This window comes from Salvelinus alpinus, chromosome 18 (genome assembly GCF_045679555.1).
Source record: "Salvelinus alpinus chromosome 18, SLU_Salpinus.1, whole genome shotgun sequence".
NCBI lineage: Eukaryota > Metazoa > Chordata > Actinopteri > Salmoniformes > Salmonidae > Salvelinus > Salvelinus alpinus.
The window spans coordinates 8,418,995-8,437,918 of record NC_092103.1 but is presented as its reverse complement, the minus strand read 5'-3'; the positions used below and the strand labels follow the sequence as shown (position 1 = coordinate 8,437,918).

Below are 18,924 nucleotides of genomic sequence, written 5' to 3'. Positions count from 1 at the left end.
GACGGACGTAACATTAGTCAATATAACTATTTGTTTAGCACTTTTGAAATGTACAGCGACAGAATTCAGAACATGGGCCGTTCTAACAGTGCTCTCCCTGTACACCAAGTCAGAACTGTAGGATAAATAAAGGGGGCATATAAGCAGACAATGAAAGCTCTTACAATATTTGAGTATTATATTTCTCTAGAACAGGTTATACGCTACAGCAAAACAGTCAGAATAGTAGGTGAAATTAAGAGGGGTAAATAATCCAAATTATTAAGGTGAGGCACATGGGCTACTAACATCTAGGACTGATTCCTTCCAAACCACTTGTTGAATTTGCAATTTCCAACTTGTTGTGTAATGTTTGTTCAATGGCCGATGAGGACCGTTTTATCCATCATTTCTCTTCATATGAAAAGGATTTGCCAGTAGATTGTCGACTTGAATCATGATGATGACTGCTAGCTAAGATTGTGAAAGTATTATGTTGACATGATCAGTCCAATCAAAGCTACTGTGGGGCGGCAGGTAGCCTAGTGAGTGTTGGGACAGTAAACGAGAGGTTGCTGGATCGAATCCCGGGCCGACAAGGTAAAATTCTGTCGTTCTGCCCAAGCAAGGCAGTTAGCCCACTGTTCCCCGGGCGCCGAAGACGTGGATGTCGATGTAAGGCAGCCCCCCCGTACCTCTCTGATTCAGAGGGGTTGGGTTAAATGCGGAAGACTCATTCAGTTGTACAACTGACTAGGTATCCCCCTTTCCCCCTACATAAAACATGATTTGATGTCATTTTATCTGTGGCCAATGATCTTGAGCCTTTTTGGATGGGCACTTCTATGACAGCAGCCGAAGGGTTAGAATTTCTTATGTCTCCTCTTACACTTGGCAGTGACGTAAAGTCCCCATGAGTGACAGAACACTGAGCCAATCATGACGCAACACTCTGTATTTTCTGCTGCCTTGGCCCACCACAGAAAGCACTGAGCTAGGCTGAAACACCTGCATTTTGGAGCTTCCTTACTCAAGAAAACAAGAAAGAGACCATGTTTGTATGCTGCTTTATTAACTCAATGATATACATATATCATTTCTTACATTGTTTGCAAACTGATATGTGACACGTACTCATGCCAAAACAACATGCAAAAAGTGCAAGCCCCACCCCCCAAAAAAAATATATATAGCAAAAAATGTGGGGCTCAAAACATGTGGGGCTCTGAATGACGGGTCGCCACTGTTCCTGAGGGGGAAGAGGCATTTTCGTGCCCTCTTCACGACTGTGTTGGTGATGTGGACACTGAGGAACTTGACGCATTCGACCTGCTCCACTACAGCCCTGTCGACGTGAATAAGGGCGGCTCGGCCCTCCGTTTCCAGTAGTGCACGATCAGCTCCGTTGTCTTGCTGACGTTGAGGGAGAGGTTGTTGTTGTCCCGGCACTACACCGCCAGGTCTCTGACCTCCCTATAGGTTGTCTCATCGTCGTCGGTGATCAGTCCTACCACCGTAGTGGCTTCGGCAAAACTCAATGACGGCGTTGGAGTCGTGCGCGGCCAAGCAGTCTTGGGTGAAGGAGGGGACTAAATGATTCCATATGTGGTTACTACATGATTCCATATGTGTTATTTCCTAGTTTTGATCTCTTCACTATTATTCTACAATGTAGAAAATAGTAAAAAATAAACGCCCTGGAATGAGTAGGTGTGTCCAAACTTTTGACTGGTACAGTACATGGATACAATACATACAGAGTAGCTCTACATGAGAGATTAGCTCTACATACATGAATATAAACAGAGCAAATGAATGGGAATACAGTGTTGACAGTAATAGCACAACATTGCTAGTGATAAATAGAACAAAGGACTGTGTGAATATAAACAGACATGTAATAACATACAGGGAAAAAATAACCACTAACGGTAGTAAATACACACTCGATCACCGCCGCAGACTTTTACCCACGCACTTCATTAACATACTGCTGAACGTCCACCTCGGGTCTGCGCTGGAAGGCTACGGCCATCGGCAATGTGTCCTGTTTTATAAGGATGCAACAGCACGCATCAGGCCTGCCTAGCCAGTGCAGGACCAGCTAGATGTCCTGGGACAATCAGAGGGTGCCTGGTCAGTTCAGAGTGTGGGGCAAGCGGGGCACCAGCTGATTGACTGAGACCCATGGGCTGTGCGCTGATCGATATCTCCTCACATGAGGAGAGGTAGACTCTGCAGAGCCAGCCAAACATAAACCGCTGTGCACATAAACAAGTCGAAATGTGAAATAGTGTCTACAATGAGTGTTTTTATTCACTTTGATTAGCAGATGGTGCCGTAGGACTTCTGTTAAGGACCCTCGTCCAACTACGTCGACATTTGTAATCGGCTGATTTATAGAATTTGTTAATGGACGTCCAAGCTGGGGTTGTTAGCGACAGCACAGGGCTAAGTATGTCAGGTTATCTGATGGTTGAAAAAGCTTGTTCTATCACATGCAATTATGTCGAAGATTTTATTTGGTCGATGAGGATTTAGACTCAACAATTCAAACTGTTTCTAATATTCGCAAGTACGGCCCCTCAATCACCAATGTCTAGATGTGTGACTACGGAGAACGTCATAGCTGTCTCTTGAAATTGTGGTCAATAGGTAAATCCTAGGGATGTGTGTGTGTGTGTGTTTGTCAGGCTTGCTCACGTAACTAAACCCATATGGTTAGTTTTAAGTTACTCTGCTGGTCGCAAGAAACCTTAATGCACATATCACGACAGCATGTGTGTGGTGCTTTTACCTCTGCACTTTCACAGACAACAAAGCAACCTAAACATATTAAGGAGTTGTAACAGCCTATTTGAATGTTTGTGACTTGACTCTTCAATGTGACCACACTCTAACGACACTCTATCCCTATAGGCCCAGAAGCCTCCTAGTCTATAGTATTCACTGAGTGTATCTCTGCACTGCAGCTTAACCATGATCAGTGTCCTCCCCTGTCCTCTTTGAAGAGAGGAGGCCAAGACAGGATAAGATTATGAGAGCGAGGGAGGAAAGGGAGTCCTGGGATTTTGTTGTGGCCTGCTGTGTTTTACACACCCACAGGCGCTCTCAGCTGTCACTGCCACTCAATTTAACGGGGTGGCACAGCTGACAATGAGAAATGAAAAACCCAGATATAGATACCAGACAGAAAAGAGAGAGCAGCTTGGAAGGTTTGGTTGTGGCTGGCTAGTAGGCTATAGGTAGCAGGGTTAAGGTCAATTCCATTTTCAATTCAAGTCAAAGTCCAAAACTCCTCAAAACAATGTAAATTCACTTCCTAATTGACTGAGTAAAGACTGAATTGACCCCAACCCTGTTGGACGTGTACTCGGAACATGCACTGACCAGCTGGCAAGTGTTTCCCAAACATTTTCAACCTATCCCTGACCCGGTCTGTAATACCAACTTGTTTCAAGCAGACTACCATAGTCCCCGTGCCCAAGAACACCAAGGTAACCTGTCGAAATTACTATTGCCCCGTAGCACTCGCAAATATAGCCATGAAATACTTTGAAAGGTTGGTCATGGCTTACACCAACATCCCAGCCACCCTGGACCCACTCTTAGTTCAAATCCCGCTCCAACAGATCCACAGATGAAAAAATCTCTATTGCATTCCACACTGCCCTCACCCACATGGACAAAAGGAATACCGACGTAAGAATGCTGTTCATTGACTACAGCTCAGTGTTCAACACCATAGTGCCCTCCAAGCTCAGGACCCTGGGACTGAACACCTCCCTCTGCAACTGGATCATGGACTTCATGACAGGCCACCACTAGTCGGTGAGGGTAGGCAACAACACATCCGCTACGCTGACCATCAACACGGGGGCCCCACAGGAGTGTGTGCTTAGGCCCCTCCTGTAGTCTGTTTACCCACGACTGTGTGGCCTCCCACGAATCCAAAACCATCAAGTTTGCTGACGACATGACGGTGGTAGGACTGATCACTGACTATGATGAGGCAGCCTATACGGAGGAGGTCAGAGACCTGGCAGTGTGGTGCCAGAACAACAACCTCTCCCTCAATGTCAGAAAGACAAAAGAGCTGATCGTGGACTACAGGAAGGGGAAGGGCGTGCTCGCCCTTCCAACTACATCGATGGGGCTGGAAGTTCTGTGCTAATCACATCACTAAGGAATTAACATGGTCCACACTCAACACTATCTTTCCCCTCAGGAGGCTAAAAAGATCCTCAAAAAGTTATACAGCTGCACCATTGAGAGCATCTTGACTGGCTGCATCACTGCTTGGTACGGTAACTGCAAAGCACCCGACCGCAAGGTGCTACCGAGGGTGGTGAGTACGGCCCAGTACATCACTGGGGCCGAGATCCCTGCCATCTATACTAGGCGGTTTCCAGAGCAAGGCCCCCCCAACAACTGACTCCAGCCACCTAAGCCATTGACTGTTCTCTCTGCTACCGCACGGCAAGCGGTACCAGGGCACCAAGTTTGGAACCAACAGGACCCTTAACAGCTTCTACCCCCACGGCATAAGGCTGCTAAATAGCTAATCAAATGGCTACTCGGACTAGTTTATTGACCCTTTATTTTACTAACTCTGTACACACACACTGGACTCTAACCCACACACATACGTAAGGTGTCCGCATGCTTCCCAGCTGAAACATTTCGGAAAATGGCGTGTATATATATATTATTATGTTTTTTTTTTGTTCGTTTTGGACTTTGGTAAGGGTTTTTCCCGGCTGTTCGGGCACCATTTTTTTCCTAGAGGCAAGCCGAAGTCGGTAGCCGAAGTCGGTAGCCGAAGTCGGTAGCCGAAGTCTACGCCCCCTCCTCGGCGATTGGTCACCAGTAGAGATTCTTCGATGAAGTGCCTGTTGCATTCAACAAGAGACGACTCGTTCTCATGCACAGTCTTTCAAATACTGCACCAAACATCCTAGTCAGATGCAAAATTGCGCAACTAAGATCTCCTCGACAAAAAAACGTTAGAATTAATGACAGCTTTCTTGAGTCTTTCTTGAGTTATCTTAGATTAATCCGGACAATTTTTATACTGGCTACTGCGTTTCAAAATGGACAAACAGTACTATTGCTGCTTTTTTTTCAATTTCTTCTAGCGAAGGTCTTTTTAAGAGTATGCGAGCACATTCATTCGGTTTGGCTAGCCAAGTTTGGCGAGGCGCCAGCTGAATTAAAGCATGCTGATGTCTTTACACTGACATCCCAACACACACTCACAGTTGAAGTCGGAAGTTTACATACACCTTAGCCAAATACATTTAAACTCAGTTTCACAATTCCTGACATTTAATCCAAGTAAAAATTCCCTGTCTTAGGTCAGTTAGGATCACCACTTTATTTTAAGAATGTGAAAAGTCAGATTAATAGAGAATGATTTATTTCAGATTTTATTTCTTTCATCACATTCCCAGTGGGTCAGAAGTTTACATAGACTCAATTAGTATTTGGTAGCATTGCCTTTAAATTGTTTAACTTGGGTCAAACGTTTTGAGTAGCCTTCCACAAGCTTCCCACAATAAGTTGGGTGAATTTTGGCCCATTCTTCCTGACAGAGCTGGTGTAACTGAGTCAGGTTTGTAGGCCTCCTTGCTCGCACACACTTTTTCAGTTCTGCCCACAAATGTTCTATAGGATTGAGGTCAGGGCTTTGTGATGGCCACTCCAATACCTTAACTTTGTTGTCCTCAAGCCATTTTGCCACAACTTTGGAAGTATGCTTTGGGGTCATTTTCCATTTGGAAGACCCATTTGTGACCAAGCTTTCATTTCCTGACTGATGTCTTGAGATGTTGCTTCAATATATCCACATAATTTTCCTACCTCATGATGCCATCTATTTTGTGAAGTGCACCAGTCCCTCCTGCAGCAAAGCACCCGCACAACATGATGCTGCCACCCCCGTGCTTCACGATTGGGATGGTGATCTTCAGCTTGCAAGCCTCCACCTTTTTCCTCCAAATATGACAATGGCCATTATGGCCAAACAGTTCTATTTTTGTTTCATCAGACCAGAGGACATTTCTCCAAAAAGTACGATCTTTGTCCCCATGTGCAGTTGCAAACCGTAGTCTGGCTTTTTTTATGGCGTTTTTGGAGCAGTAGCTTCTTCCTTGCTGATCGGCCTTTCAGGTTATGTCGATATAGGATACTTTTGTACCTGTGTCCTCCAGCATCTTCACAGGATCCTTTGCTGTTGTTCTGGGATTGATTTGCGCTTTTCACACCAAAGTACGTTCCTCTCTAGGAGACAGAACGCGTCTCCTTCCTGAGCGGCATGATGGCTGCGTGGTCCCATGGTGTTTACTTGCGTACTATTGTTTGTACAGATGAACGTGGTACCTTCAATTTGGAAATTGCTCCCACGGATGAACCAGACTTGTGGCGGTCTACTATTTTTTTTCTGAGGTCTTGGCTGATTTCTTTTGTTTTGTTTATCCCATGATGTCAAGCAAAGAGGCACTGAGTTTGAAGGTAGGCCTTGAAATGCATCCACAAGTACACCTCTAATTGACTCAAATGATGTCAATTAACCTATCAGAAGCTTCTAAAGCCATGGCATTATTTTCTGGAATTTTCCAAGCTGTTTAAAGGCACAGTCAACTTAGTGTATGTAAACTTCTGACCCACTAGAATTGTGATACAGTGAAATAATCTGTCTGTAAAATATTGCTGGGAAAATGACTTGTGTCATGCACAAAGTAGATGTCCTAACCAACTTGCCAAAACTATAGTTTGTTAACAATACATTTGTGGAGTGGTTGAAAAACGAGTTAATGACTCCAACCTAAGTGTATGTAAACTTCAACTCTACAGGCTACATACGCCCGCACACTCATAACATAAGCGCACACACATTCCTACTGCTCCACATACGCTGCTGCTACAGCTAAGTCTATTTATCCTGTTACCCCTACTTATACATTCGGCCTCACTGTCAACTGCATTTATTTTCAGCAAACTTAACATGTGTAAATATTATGAACATAACAAGATTCAACAACTGAGACATAAACTGAACAAGTTCCCCAGACATGTGACTAACATAAATGGAATAATGTGTCCCTGAACAAAGTGGGGGTGAAAATCCAAAGTAACAGTCAATGCAGCTGGTGGCCACACCAGATACTAAGTACTGCAGTGCATCTCCTCCTCATGGACTGCACCAGATTTGCCAGTTCTTGCTGTAAGATACCCCACTCTTCCACCAAGGCACCTGCAAGTTCCTGGACATTTTGATGGGGGAATGGCCCTAGCCCTCACCCTCCAATCCAACAGGTCCCAGAAGGGCTCAATGGGATTGAGATCCGGGCTCTTCACTGGCCATGGCAGAACACTGACATTCCTGTCTTGCAGGAAATCACGCACAGAACGAGCAGTATGGCTGGTGGCATTGTCATGCTGGAGGGTCATGTCAGAGCCTGCAGGAAGGGTACCACATGAGGGAGGAGGATGTCTTTCCTGTAACTCACAGCGTTGAGATTGCCTGCAATGACAACAAGCTCAGTCCGATGATGCTGTGACACACCGCCCCAGACCATGACGGACCCTCCACCTCCAAATCGATCCCGCTCCAGAGTACAGGCCTCGGTGTAACGCTCATTCCTTCGATGATAAACGCGAATCCGACCATCACCCCTGTTGAGACAAAACCGCGACTCGTCAGTGAAGAGCACTTTTTGCCAGTCCTGTCTGGTCCAGCGACGGTGGGTTTGTGCGACGTTGTTGCCGGTGATGTCTGGTGAGGACCTGCCTTACAACAGGCCTACAAGCCCTCAGTCCAGCCTCTCTCAGCCTATTTCGGATAGTCTGAGCACTGATGGAGGGATTGTGCGTTCTTGGTGTATCTCGGGCAGTTGTTGTTGTTGCCATCCTGTACCTGTCCCGCAGGTGTGATGTTTGGATGTACCGATCCTGTGCAGGTGTTGTTACACGTGGTCTGCCACTGCGAGGACGATCAACTGTCCGTCCTGTCTCCCTGTAGCGCTGTCTTATGCGTCTCACAGTAAGGACATTGCAATTTATTGCCCTGGCCACATCTGCAGTCCTCATGCCTCCATGCAGCATGCCTAAGGCATGTTCACGCAGATGAGCAGGGACCCTGAGCATCTTTCTTTTGGTGTTTTTCAGAGTCAGTAGAAAGGCCTTCTTTAGTGTCCTAAGTTTTCATACCTGTGACATGAATTGCCTACCGTCTGTAAGCTGTTAGTGTCTTAACGACCGTTCCACAGGTGCATGTTCATTAATTGTTTATGGTTCATTGAACAAGCATGGGTAAACCGTGTTTAAACCCTTTACAATGAAGATCTGTGAAGTTATTTGGATTTTTATGAATTATCTTTGAAAGACAGGGTCCTGAAAAAGGGACATTCCTTTTATTACCTTGTACCTCTGCACATTGACTCGGTACTGGTACTATCTGTATATAGCCATATTCTTTTATTCGTTATTCACTGTGTATTTATTCCTCATATCACTATTTACATTTAAATGTGATATTTTTTGATTACAAAGTTAACCCCTTTACTTCCTCTCTCCATCCACAGGGGGACTGCCCCTGGCAGCCTTTAACTTGGGCAAAATCAAGCCCTATCAGAGGGGCTTTTTCTGTAATGATGACAGCATCAGCTACCCCTTCCACCAGAGTACAGTCACCTCCATTGTGCTCTACACGGCGGGCTTCGCTCTGCCCATTTGCTGTGTAAGTAACAATAGTAGAATTGACAAACCAAGATATTTCGTAGATTTTAACTGACCAAACATTGAACAGCAGCGTACAAAATTACCAATGCACCTCTGTTACTGTTAGTACTACACAATGACTAACAAACAGGCAGTTGTTCTATCTCAGTGAAAAGTTAAACGCATTGAAATAATACACATACGTATCACATAAAGATGTTCCATTTAGTTCTTATGTTAAACCCCTGGTCATGATGCGTATCGTATCAGTAAGGCCTCAACATTAGGGAGGATGTCCACTGAGCTTAGGTGTCTGAACCGAAGGGTTAAGTTCAACAAGGTCATACCCAGTAAGCAAAACTAGTTGATGCCATTACAACCCTATAAACCGGTTGTAATCCTGTTACTTCAACCAGCTTTGCCAACTGTGTTAACTCAAAAGAGGATGTCCAGTCCACAATGAGTTCCCCTTCCCATGTCCTCATTTTCATTTCACATATCCTGATTTCCACATGTCATTTCAGTCACCTGAGAAGCTTTTACAACACGAGCTACAGAGAAGTTTTAGTCAACATTAGGCCTTTAGAGTCCAACGGATCAGCGAGGAAGTCCTGGTGTTTGCAGGCGACTCACAGGAAGGGTGTTCTGGGGTTGAATATCAAAGAGCATGTAATAGCACTTAAGATGAATGCAGTCCCTGTAAGTCGCTCTGGATAAGAGCATCTGCTAAATGACTGAAATGTAAAAAGAGATTAGAGATTAGACCTGAGAGAAACTAGCAAACCCCTGTGGTCAAGCGGTTTTATTATGTTACCCTGTTAACTAGGCCATTCAAACGTGATTTAAAGTTTAACTAGGAACGAGCATGCCTCGCCTACCTCAGGATCTGTCGATTTCAGCCATCTATTTCCTGTGTTTGAGCGGTGCAAAATCCACTTGTCACTTCAATCTCGCTGGCTTGATTTTACTCCTGCGACGCTTTCATACTCTTGTGCCTATCAAATTTTTCCCGTTAACGTTACGACCGCGGAACTGTTTGTAATGACCTGTCATGGTTTAATGGAATACGCTAAAGTTTTGTCTGGGATTTAACGTACCGTCTCGACACTTACATCACAAGAAAGAGAAGAAAAATGACTTTATTTTGATGGGTGTTTTTTTTTGTGGAATTGAAAAAAGTTATAATTTAATAGTTGAAATGTTTACAAATTACATGCGCTGAAATGAAAAACTTCCGAAAATTAACACGCAGATTGTACTGAATATTATGTCGGATCTCACAAACAACGTAAAGTAAGTTTAGATGGGTGTAATCTAAAGCCAAGCGTGTGATTTAAAAATAAAAATACATCTGAGAGTATGCTGCTATTGACACACTTGTTGAATTATGCAAGAGAATGTGACAACATTAATAAATGAGGCAGTGTAGACGGCGCAGGGAGTGCAGGTGGGGTAGCAAGTGGCTGGAAGGTTGCAGCCCTGTTAAACCCCCTTATGTTAATTAATGAATATATGCATATACACCCAGTGTTTTTCTGCAAATGAGGCACATAATTTTATTTATTTTAACACAAAATATGTAAAATACTTCATACAATAAGAACATTTATGTTTTACAATACCAGAATTCCCACAAAAACCCCTAAACTTCATTCATTATTTGTCCGTGCAGTAAAATATCTGATGGATTATTTAAAAAAATAAAGTTTGGAGTATCTTCATCCATTGTCCAACTGTTGCATTTATAATAATTGTTTTGAATACCTTTGGCAATTTCGATGACCTTTGCTAGTTTAAGGTCATGTCCATGTAAAAGAACCCATGAGCACCAATGTGAAGTTCATATGAGCATGTCAAACGAAAGCAAAGAGTCTATTTTGGAGAAATTAAGACATACTGTGCCTTCGGAAAGTATTCGGACCCCTTGACTTTTTCCACATTTTGTTAGGTTACAGCCTTATTCTAAATTTGATTCAATCGTCCCCCCCCCCCCTCTTCAATCTACACACAATACCTCATAATGACAAAGTAAAAACTAATTCATAAAAAATAACAAAAAATACATATGTATTAAGACGCTTTACGTAGTACTTTGTTGAAGCACCTTTGGCAGCGATTACAGCATCGTCATCTTAGATATGACGCTACAAGCTTGGCACACCTGTATTTGGAGAGTTTCTCCCATTCTTCTCTGCAGGATCCTCTCAAGCTCTGTCAGGTTGGATGGGGAGCGTCACTGCACAGCTATTTTCCGGTCTCTCCAGAGATGTTCGATCGGGTTCAAGTCCGGGCTCTGGCTGGGCCACTCAAGGACATTCAGAGACTTGTCCCAAAGCCACTCCTCCGTTGTCTTGGCTGTGTGCTTAGGCTCGTTGTCCTGTTGGAAGGTGAACCTTCGTCCCAGTCTGAGGTCCTGAGCACTCTGGAGCAGGATTTCATCAAGGATCTCTCTATACTTTGCTCCGTTCATCTTTCCCTCGATCCTGACTAGTCTCTTGTCCCTGCCGCTGAAAAACATCCCCACAGCTTGATGCTGCCACCACCATGCTTCATCGTAGGGATGGTGCCAGGTTTCCTCCAGACGTGACGCTTGGCATTCAGGCCAAAACGGTCAATCTTGGTTTCATAAGACCAGAGAATCTTGTTTCTCATGGTCTGAGAGTCTTTAGGTGCCTTTTGGCAAACTCCAAGCGGGCTGTCATGTGCCTTTTACTGAGGAGTGGCTTCCATCTGGTCACTCTACCATAAAGGCCTAATTGGTGGAATGCAGCAGAGATGGTCGTCTTTCAGGAAGGTTCTCCCATCTCCACAGAGGAACTCTGGAGCTCTGTCAGAGTGACCATCGGGTTCTTGGTCACCTCCCTGACCAAGGCCCTTCTCCCCCGATTGCTCAGTTTCGCCAGGCGGACAGCTCTAGGAAGAGTCTTGGTGGTTCCAAACTTCTTCCATTTAAGAATGATGGAGGCCACTGTTCTTGGGGACCTTCAATGCTGCAGAAATGTTTTGGTACCCTTCCCCAGATCTGTGCCTCAACACAATCCTGTCTCGGAGCTCTATGGACAATTCCTTCGACCTCATGGCTTTTTGCTCTGACATGCACTGTCAACTGTGGGACCTTATATAAACAGGTGTGCTTTTCCAAATCATGTCCAATTAATTGAATTGACCATAGGTGGACTCCAAGTTGTAGAAACATCTCAAGGAGGATCAATGGAAACAGGATGCACCTGAGCTCAATAGCAAAGTGTCTCATAGAAAAGAGTCTGAATACTTATATCAAAGTATTTCTGTTTTTTGTTTTTAAATTTGCAAACATTTCTAAAAACCTGTTTTAGCTTTGTCATTATAGGGTATTATATGTAGATTGCTGAGACAATTGTTTTACTTAATCAATTTTAGAATAAGGCTATAACGTAACAAAATGCGGAAAAAGTCAAGGGGTCTGAATACTTCCCGAAGGCACTGAACAGTTTACAACCATTTTCCATTGTACAAATTTGGAATAAGCAAAGGCTTTGATTTCTGGTCAAACAGATGGAAAAGAGAACATATAAAACACAATGTTGAAGACCCCTGCCAACTACTATCAACACTTTGAACGCATCTTTCGGCCTTCTGTGAGTTTATGAAACATTGCCTTTTATGTGCCTTGAAATTCCGTTATCAAAAAAACAACAACATATATTTAAGATATTTTCTAATATCTCTCCCTCATTAGGAGGGAAAGTTCACAGAAGCTACACAGTTCACAGAACTAACGAGTAAAGGTAGACCTATCAACTAGTGATGCACCGATATTACATTTCTTACCGATATCCGATATTTTCCTTGTCAAAAAAACGATACCGATATTTACATATTTAGCGGCCTTTTTAAGCATTCTAGTACAGTTAAATAGTTAACACACACACTGCATCTCAGTGCAAGAGGGCGTCCCTACAGTCCCTGGTTCGAATCCAGGCTGTATCACATCCGGCCGTGATTGGGAGTCCCATAGGGCGGCGCACAATTGGCCCAGTGTCATCAGGGTTTGGCCGGGGTGGGCTGTCATTGTAAATAAGAATTGACTTGCCTAGTTAAAGGTTACACACATACCACACTGACCAAAAATTTATTTTGTTGGCATTTACGCATGTCCCCGTTACCAGTAAAACATAATCAAAACCTATTTCTTTCACTTACTTGCTGTGCTGTTTCTATGTTTATTTGTTCAGTCATTTCATTCTCAAACAGGATTTCATCATACATGTCAAGCAGTGAAGTTTCAGCTCTGTCTGTAGCCTCTTCCTCAGTGCGCACTGTCACTGTGTCCGTTTCCACCTTGTCCAGCTGTGTATGTAACATTTCACGTAAACCCTGTTTCTTGTCTGCATCGACGTAGCGGTCCTTGTACATAGCATCGAGCATGGTGGCGACACAGTAAAGAGAGAATGCCACCAAATCGCTTGTTCACAGCCTGTGTCGGCAGTTTTGTTGAGCAGGCGCTTCAATGCCATGACAGAGGGTATCACGTCTGCTGCAGGCACAGTTGATGAGCTTATTTCTCGAGTCAGTTGTTTGAATGGAGCTAGCTGGTGTGTTCATGTTTCCAAATTTCAAACATGTTCTGAAATGCCATTGAAATGGCAGCAACGGTATGACGACCAGCACATTCATGAGCATGCAGAACAACTTTCCTCTACGAAATCCTCGAAGACCCACTGTGCTGTCAGACTCCGCATGATATCGCTGGTCCAAATGTCAGCCGTGAAGCTAATAGCAGTGACGATATTACTTTGTAACTCCGGTAGGGCAACATCTGAAAAATAGCGCACTTGGTAGTGTGTATCGGTGCTTGACTAGTCGGCGAAAGCCAACATTGCCCACGACAGAGAACGGTTGATTGTCAAGGGCAACGAATTCCATTATCTTGGCGTTTTAATGGATTTCGCCTTTGAGTTGTCTCGCTGAAATGTTCTTACTCTTTCAAATGACTGCTCGATTTGTTGATCGCTCGATCCACACAGCAAACATTGTGTGCTAGGTTAGGAATGCTGTGTTGCACGTGTAGCGCTACATTTTACGTGGCGTCATTACGTCATGTACCTACGTTATATAGGTATGCACATCAGCTTTGACATTGGTTTTGCACATCGCCATTAAACTAGACATCGGGCCGATGTTGGCATTTTTAGCTAATAGCGGCCGATTCCGATATGCTCACCGATATATCGTGCATCCCTACTATCAACTAGTTTAGTGTTTTTACTAATATTTATTTTGTTTATAAATGATTAAGTGATTAAAAACATTTACCAAATCGGTAATGGAATTTCCGAGGAATCCGTAACATAATGCCTGCAATTTGATATGGCTACAATGACAAATCATAGTGGTCACAAACCACAGTTGGATATTCAAGTTTGGGCAGCGCAGTAAAGTATAGTTCAGTTAAGAAAAGTACAGTAGAGTTTGTTACAGTAGAGCATTCTAGAGTTGAGTACTGTACTGAACTCTACTGTACAGTACTGAACTATACTGTAATTTAGTGTACTGTACTGTACTCGTACTATACTCTACTGTTCTGTGCTGTGCTCTACTGTGCTGTACTTTGATGTCCCCTACTTGAGAAACAAATACATCTATAATTGGTTCAAATTTGGTCTTGTTTGGGGGCAGAGCTCATTTAAAATAATAGCCAGTGTGTAGAATAATACCCAAATATGCAAAGAAGGATATTGCATATTTATACCTTTTTGTGTACCTATTTAGGATACATCACCATCACCATATCCATAATTATACATTTCTGTGTACTACAGATTAGGGACCCATGATGAAATTCCGTTACCGGGTATAAATCCAGTTCACTTACTGTAGTTCAATAACCAAAAGAGATTTTTTTTCAAAGTCAATGTGTCATGTCATCAGTGAAACCCTATTCTTTCTGTAGACATCGTTAAATCTTAATTTGGAGTAGATTTAAGAGTTTTTGGAAACATGGGAGTTTTTACCAAAATTCTGTTACCAAACTTTGCATCTGCACAGTTCTTCCAGTAAATGTGTTTTTGTAAAATGTTCAGTATAAATTGTTAACAGTAGTCTTTGTGCATAGAATTTTTTTAATGGTTTGTTAAACTTTGAAATCAAAAGTTGTGTTTTTTGTTTGGCATACATTGAGTCTTGGCGCAATTACGTTATTGTGGAATTGCCCTTAACCACTTTTTCCAACTTTGGCAATAGAAAACATAATTGATCCTAAGGTTTATCTGCTAACACAGAAATTAGATTTAGAAGAATTTCAACGTGTTTGTTATTGAGCTTTGGATGTAGAGATGTTATTAAAACTTGAGGATCCTGTTGATAGGCTTTGGAACAAACACTGTTTACTTTCTCTGTCCAAAAATAACTGGAATACTTTCCTGGAACACTCTGATTTGAGTATGTTGATACACACACACACACACACACACACACACACACACACACACACACAACTATGTCTCACTATACTTGTGAGGACTTTTTGAGGACCAACAATTGATTCCCATTCAAAATCCTATTTTCAATTATCCTAACTCCTAAAAGGCTATTTTATAGCCTTTTTACAATTGAGGACTGGCAAAATGCCCTCACTTCTCTGAATTTTTGTTGGTTTTCCATGTTTGTGAGAACTTCTGGTACTCACAGGTATAGTAAAACGTGTACACAGACTCTAGACCTTTTTTTGCCATTACCTATACTTAATCTGTCATAATCTACTGGAGTCCCATACATAAGTCTCACTGCTTCTGTTTACTATCTCCACTCCAGTCCCCTGGACAAGACTATTTATGGTTCACTCTGATTTATTTATATATACATCAACCTGTTGCTTGGCAACATTTTTCAAACTGTGGTGCTTCACAATGCAGCTTTCGCTCTAAGGAACAGTGGGTCTGTAAAGCGAGAGTGAATCTGTCACTTGACTCTGTGTTGGACCAGTTTCTCCTCTTAGTCCTTGACAGCCAGACTGTTCTGGGGTCCTTTGTGATGACAGTAGCATGATCGGACTATGATAACATCCAGAAAAACAACCTCTTAGATCAGTCGTGGAGAGTATTTGCATACTAATGTGAATTAACGTCAACTATTTTTTTTTGGGGGGGGGGGGGGTCTTTCTACATGCCCAGTTTCTACTTTCTTTTGGTCAATGTGTGTTGCAGAGCTAGCAGTGTGGGATTTTACAGTTTTGTGTTTATTACTAACTACTAAAACATTTTCTTAATTGACTTACCTGTATATATAAAGGTCTAACAAAAACTTCTTCCACAGCACGTTTGAAGCAAATACAGTTTCCGTACTGTGTGTAGTGTGAACTCTATTGTGAAGTTTCTTATGTAACTAACATTGAAACCAGGTGAATCTTCCTCCGAGTCACTTGGGCGATTCATCGCCAGTGGAGCGGAAAATATTTCTGTATCTCAGATTGTTCTTGCAATTCTCACATAGGAACTTCGTTTGGGAGGAATGATGTTTGACCTGCTTTTTAAACATTTATATCACAACATGTTTTTAGAAAATCATGATGAAAGTGGCCATAATTGGCCCTTTTTTTTTTTTTTTTTTTTTAGAACTGTAGGATTCGTGAATCCTAAGTTATTTTTATAGCAGGCATGTATAGGTATAAAAAAGCCTCAAACTGATGATTTTCATGATTTTCTTTAAAATGGTTTGTGATAAATGTAGAAAGGCAGGTCAAACATCTTTCCTCCTAATGAAGTTTCTATATGAGAATTGCCAGAACAATCTGAGATCCCCCCCCCCCCCCAAAAAAAAATCGCTCACTTCCAAAAGGATGACCTGCTGTGTCCTTAGATGAAGAGTGAACAAGCACTATTGGGAGTTGTTGTGGAATGGACAACTACTTGTCATATTGCATGTCCAGTCCACTGCACTCAAGCACGAAACGGCTGTGAACGTTAAGGCTGTGAATCAGTGCAGAGGAATAATTTGGGCATGGTTTGTTCTTCCATTAACACCATCTCTTCACCACGGAAGTGAGTAGGGGCTGTTGCCATGACAACTCTCTAACCACAATGTTTTTCATTCCTTATGTTCCTGACAGCATGCGATGTTTAGATATCTACTTAGATATGTCTTGACTTTCCTCTCTGAATGTTCTCTTCCTGTCAGTCTTAAGGCGTCAGCATGCTTCAGTTTGGCTGTTGCCTAGCCGAACCGAACAAGTGTGCTCGCATACTCAGAATTAATCTAACTCAAGAAATCTGTCATTAATTGACATTTATGCCAACGAGATATTTATGTAATTTAGCAGACGATCTTATCCAGTGCAACTTACAGTAGTGAGTGCATACATTTCCCCATACCGATCCCCCATGCGAATCGAACCCACAACCCTGGCGTTGCAATCGCCATGCTCTACCAACTGAACCCATCTAACCAAGATGTTTGGTGCAGTATTCTTCATTTAAAAGAATGTGCATAAAAACGAGTCATGCCTCGTTGAATGACAGACTTTCTTGAAGAATCCCTACTGTTGACCAATCACCGATGAAGGGGCATATACTTCGGCTCCAAAAAAAACAAAACAAAAAACTCCCTGAAACGAACAAAAACGTCACAAAATGTTGCCATAATATATGCACAAACTCTACTGAACTGTTTCGTCCGGGAAGCATGCGGACGCCTTTAGACAGGTGTGCATTGACTTTATACGGAGAGGCGGGTTAAGAAGGATGTTTAGTGCCTACTCGCCTAACCGATTTCTCTTGTTCTGTTTTTTTGCTTTTTGCTAGCTGGACTCCCATTCGCAATACTCACACCGCTACACAATCCCTTCAAACGTGGATTTTTCTGTAACGATGACTCAATCAAGTACCCTCTTAAAGAAGACACCATATCCTATCAGTTGTTAGGTGGAGTTATGATACCCGTCACAGTACTCACTGTAAGTGCACCTGTTTTTATGTTCACTCGATAACTTATCGTTCTCTTCCTTTCCCAGTCTTAGCGCTTGTCATTTAATTTATGATATACATGCATCACTGTAGCAACGTGTGTGTGTGTATAGTTTAACCTCTTGGCTTCATTAATCACGTTCTCACACTGTCTGTGTGAAAATAAACAAATGGAGCATCATGCTCCCCCCAAGCAAACTAATAATCTGATTTGTAAATTGAACTGCATATTTTAGAGATGATCGAAGTATCACTTGAGAACTGAAAAAGCAAACAAATCCCCAACTCTTGCTAGTTGCTTCTCTATGTGCTCGTAGATCACAAACGTATCAGACCATGGCAGTTGACCTAAAGTCCCAGTAACAAAGACCCCTCCATAAGTCTACTCAGTCTCTATCTGAACGATACAATAGGAATGGCCAAACTGTCCCTCCCTCTGCCTTCCTGAGATATCGCTAGACTCTGGGCCAGTATTCTGACTGGCTAACATGCTGAGCACACCGCCCGTGTGAGTTACACATGTTATTCAATCATTTCATTAAAAACTGCTCACGAGCGTATGCATCGCCAGGCGCTAAAAGAGAACTTGGTTTTATAAGTACCCTTTTATCTGTGGATTAATTGTTGGGAGTAAAAAATATTCCACAAAGATCCAGGAAAAAAAGGACCTTGTGCATTTCAGGTAAAATAACCAAATGTTTATATCCCAGGACAAATTAGGTAGCAACAGCAAACTAGCTAGCTAAATGTCCATGAATGTTTAATGTGTTTCGACCTGTCCCCAAATTAATATAGTTGGTTCAGAGTTTTTGTTTTTATATTTCAACCTGCTTGTCCTGATCGCGTTTGGTGTGAACGGACAAAATCAACAAGCGCGCGATGGCACATACGGATGCACGCCCCTGGTCTAGTTAGTACGTTTCTAGATAGTCCAACTCAAAGCACAGAGGCCCGTATTCACAAAGCATCTCAGAGTAGGAGTGCTGATCTAGGATCAGGTCCCCCTGTCATCATAGTCTAAAACAGTGGTTCCCAAACTGGGGGGGGGGGCACGAAGGGTCGGCATGGGTGGCGCACATCCGGCAGGGGTGACCACATCCAGCTTCTTCACCTGCGGGATCTTCGGAGGGGGGCGGCAGAGTATTTCTGTATGTATTAAAGCCCTTTTGTGGCTTTGCAGGTGATTTATTTTGAATTCAAGGTGCACTTAACCAGCGTTCTGCAGCGATACGCCATACCATCTAGTTTGTGCTTAGTGGGACTATAATTTGTTTTTCAACAGGAC

General features: G+C 42.9%; 1 protein-coding gene across 2 annotated transcripts in view; it reads left to right on the top strand.

Annotated features, from left to right (window-relative positions):
* LOC139543722 (phospholipid phosphatase 1-like) overlaps positions 1-18,924 on the top strand; it is a 36,551-nt gene that overhangs the window by 7,317 nt on the left and 10,310 nt on the right. The window contains exon 2 of one of the 2 annotated variants that reach the window (XM_071350075.1): positions 17,478-17,629. In XM_071350075.1, the coding sequence (XP_071206176.1) occupies positions 17,478-17,629 (152 nt within the window). Of the gene's footprint in view, positions 1-8,564; positions 8,720-17,477; positions 17,630-18,924 lie in introns of both variants that reach the window. The other variant, XM_071350074.1, reaches the window with a different exon arrangement.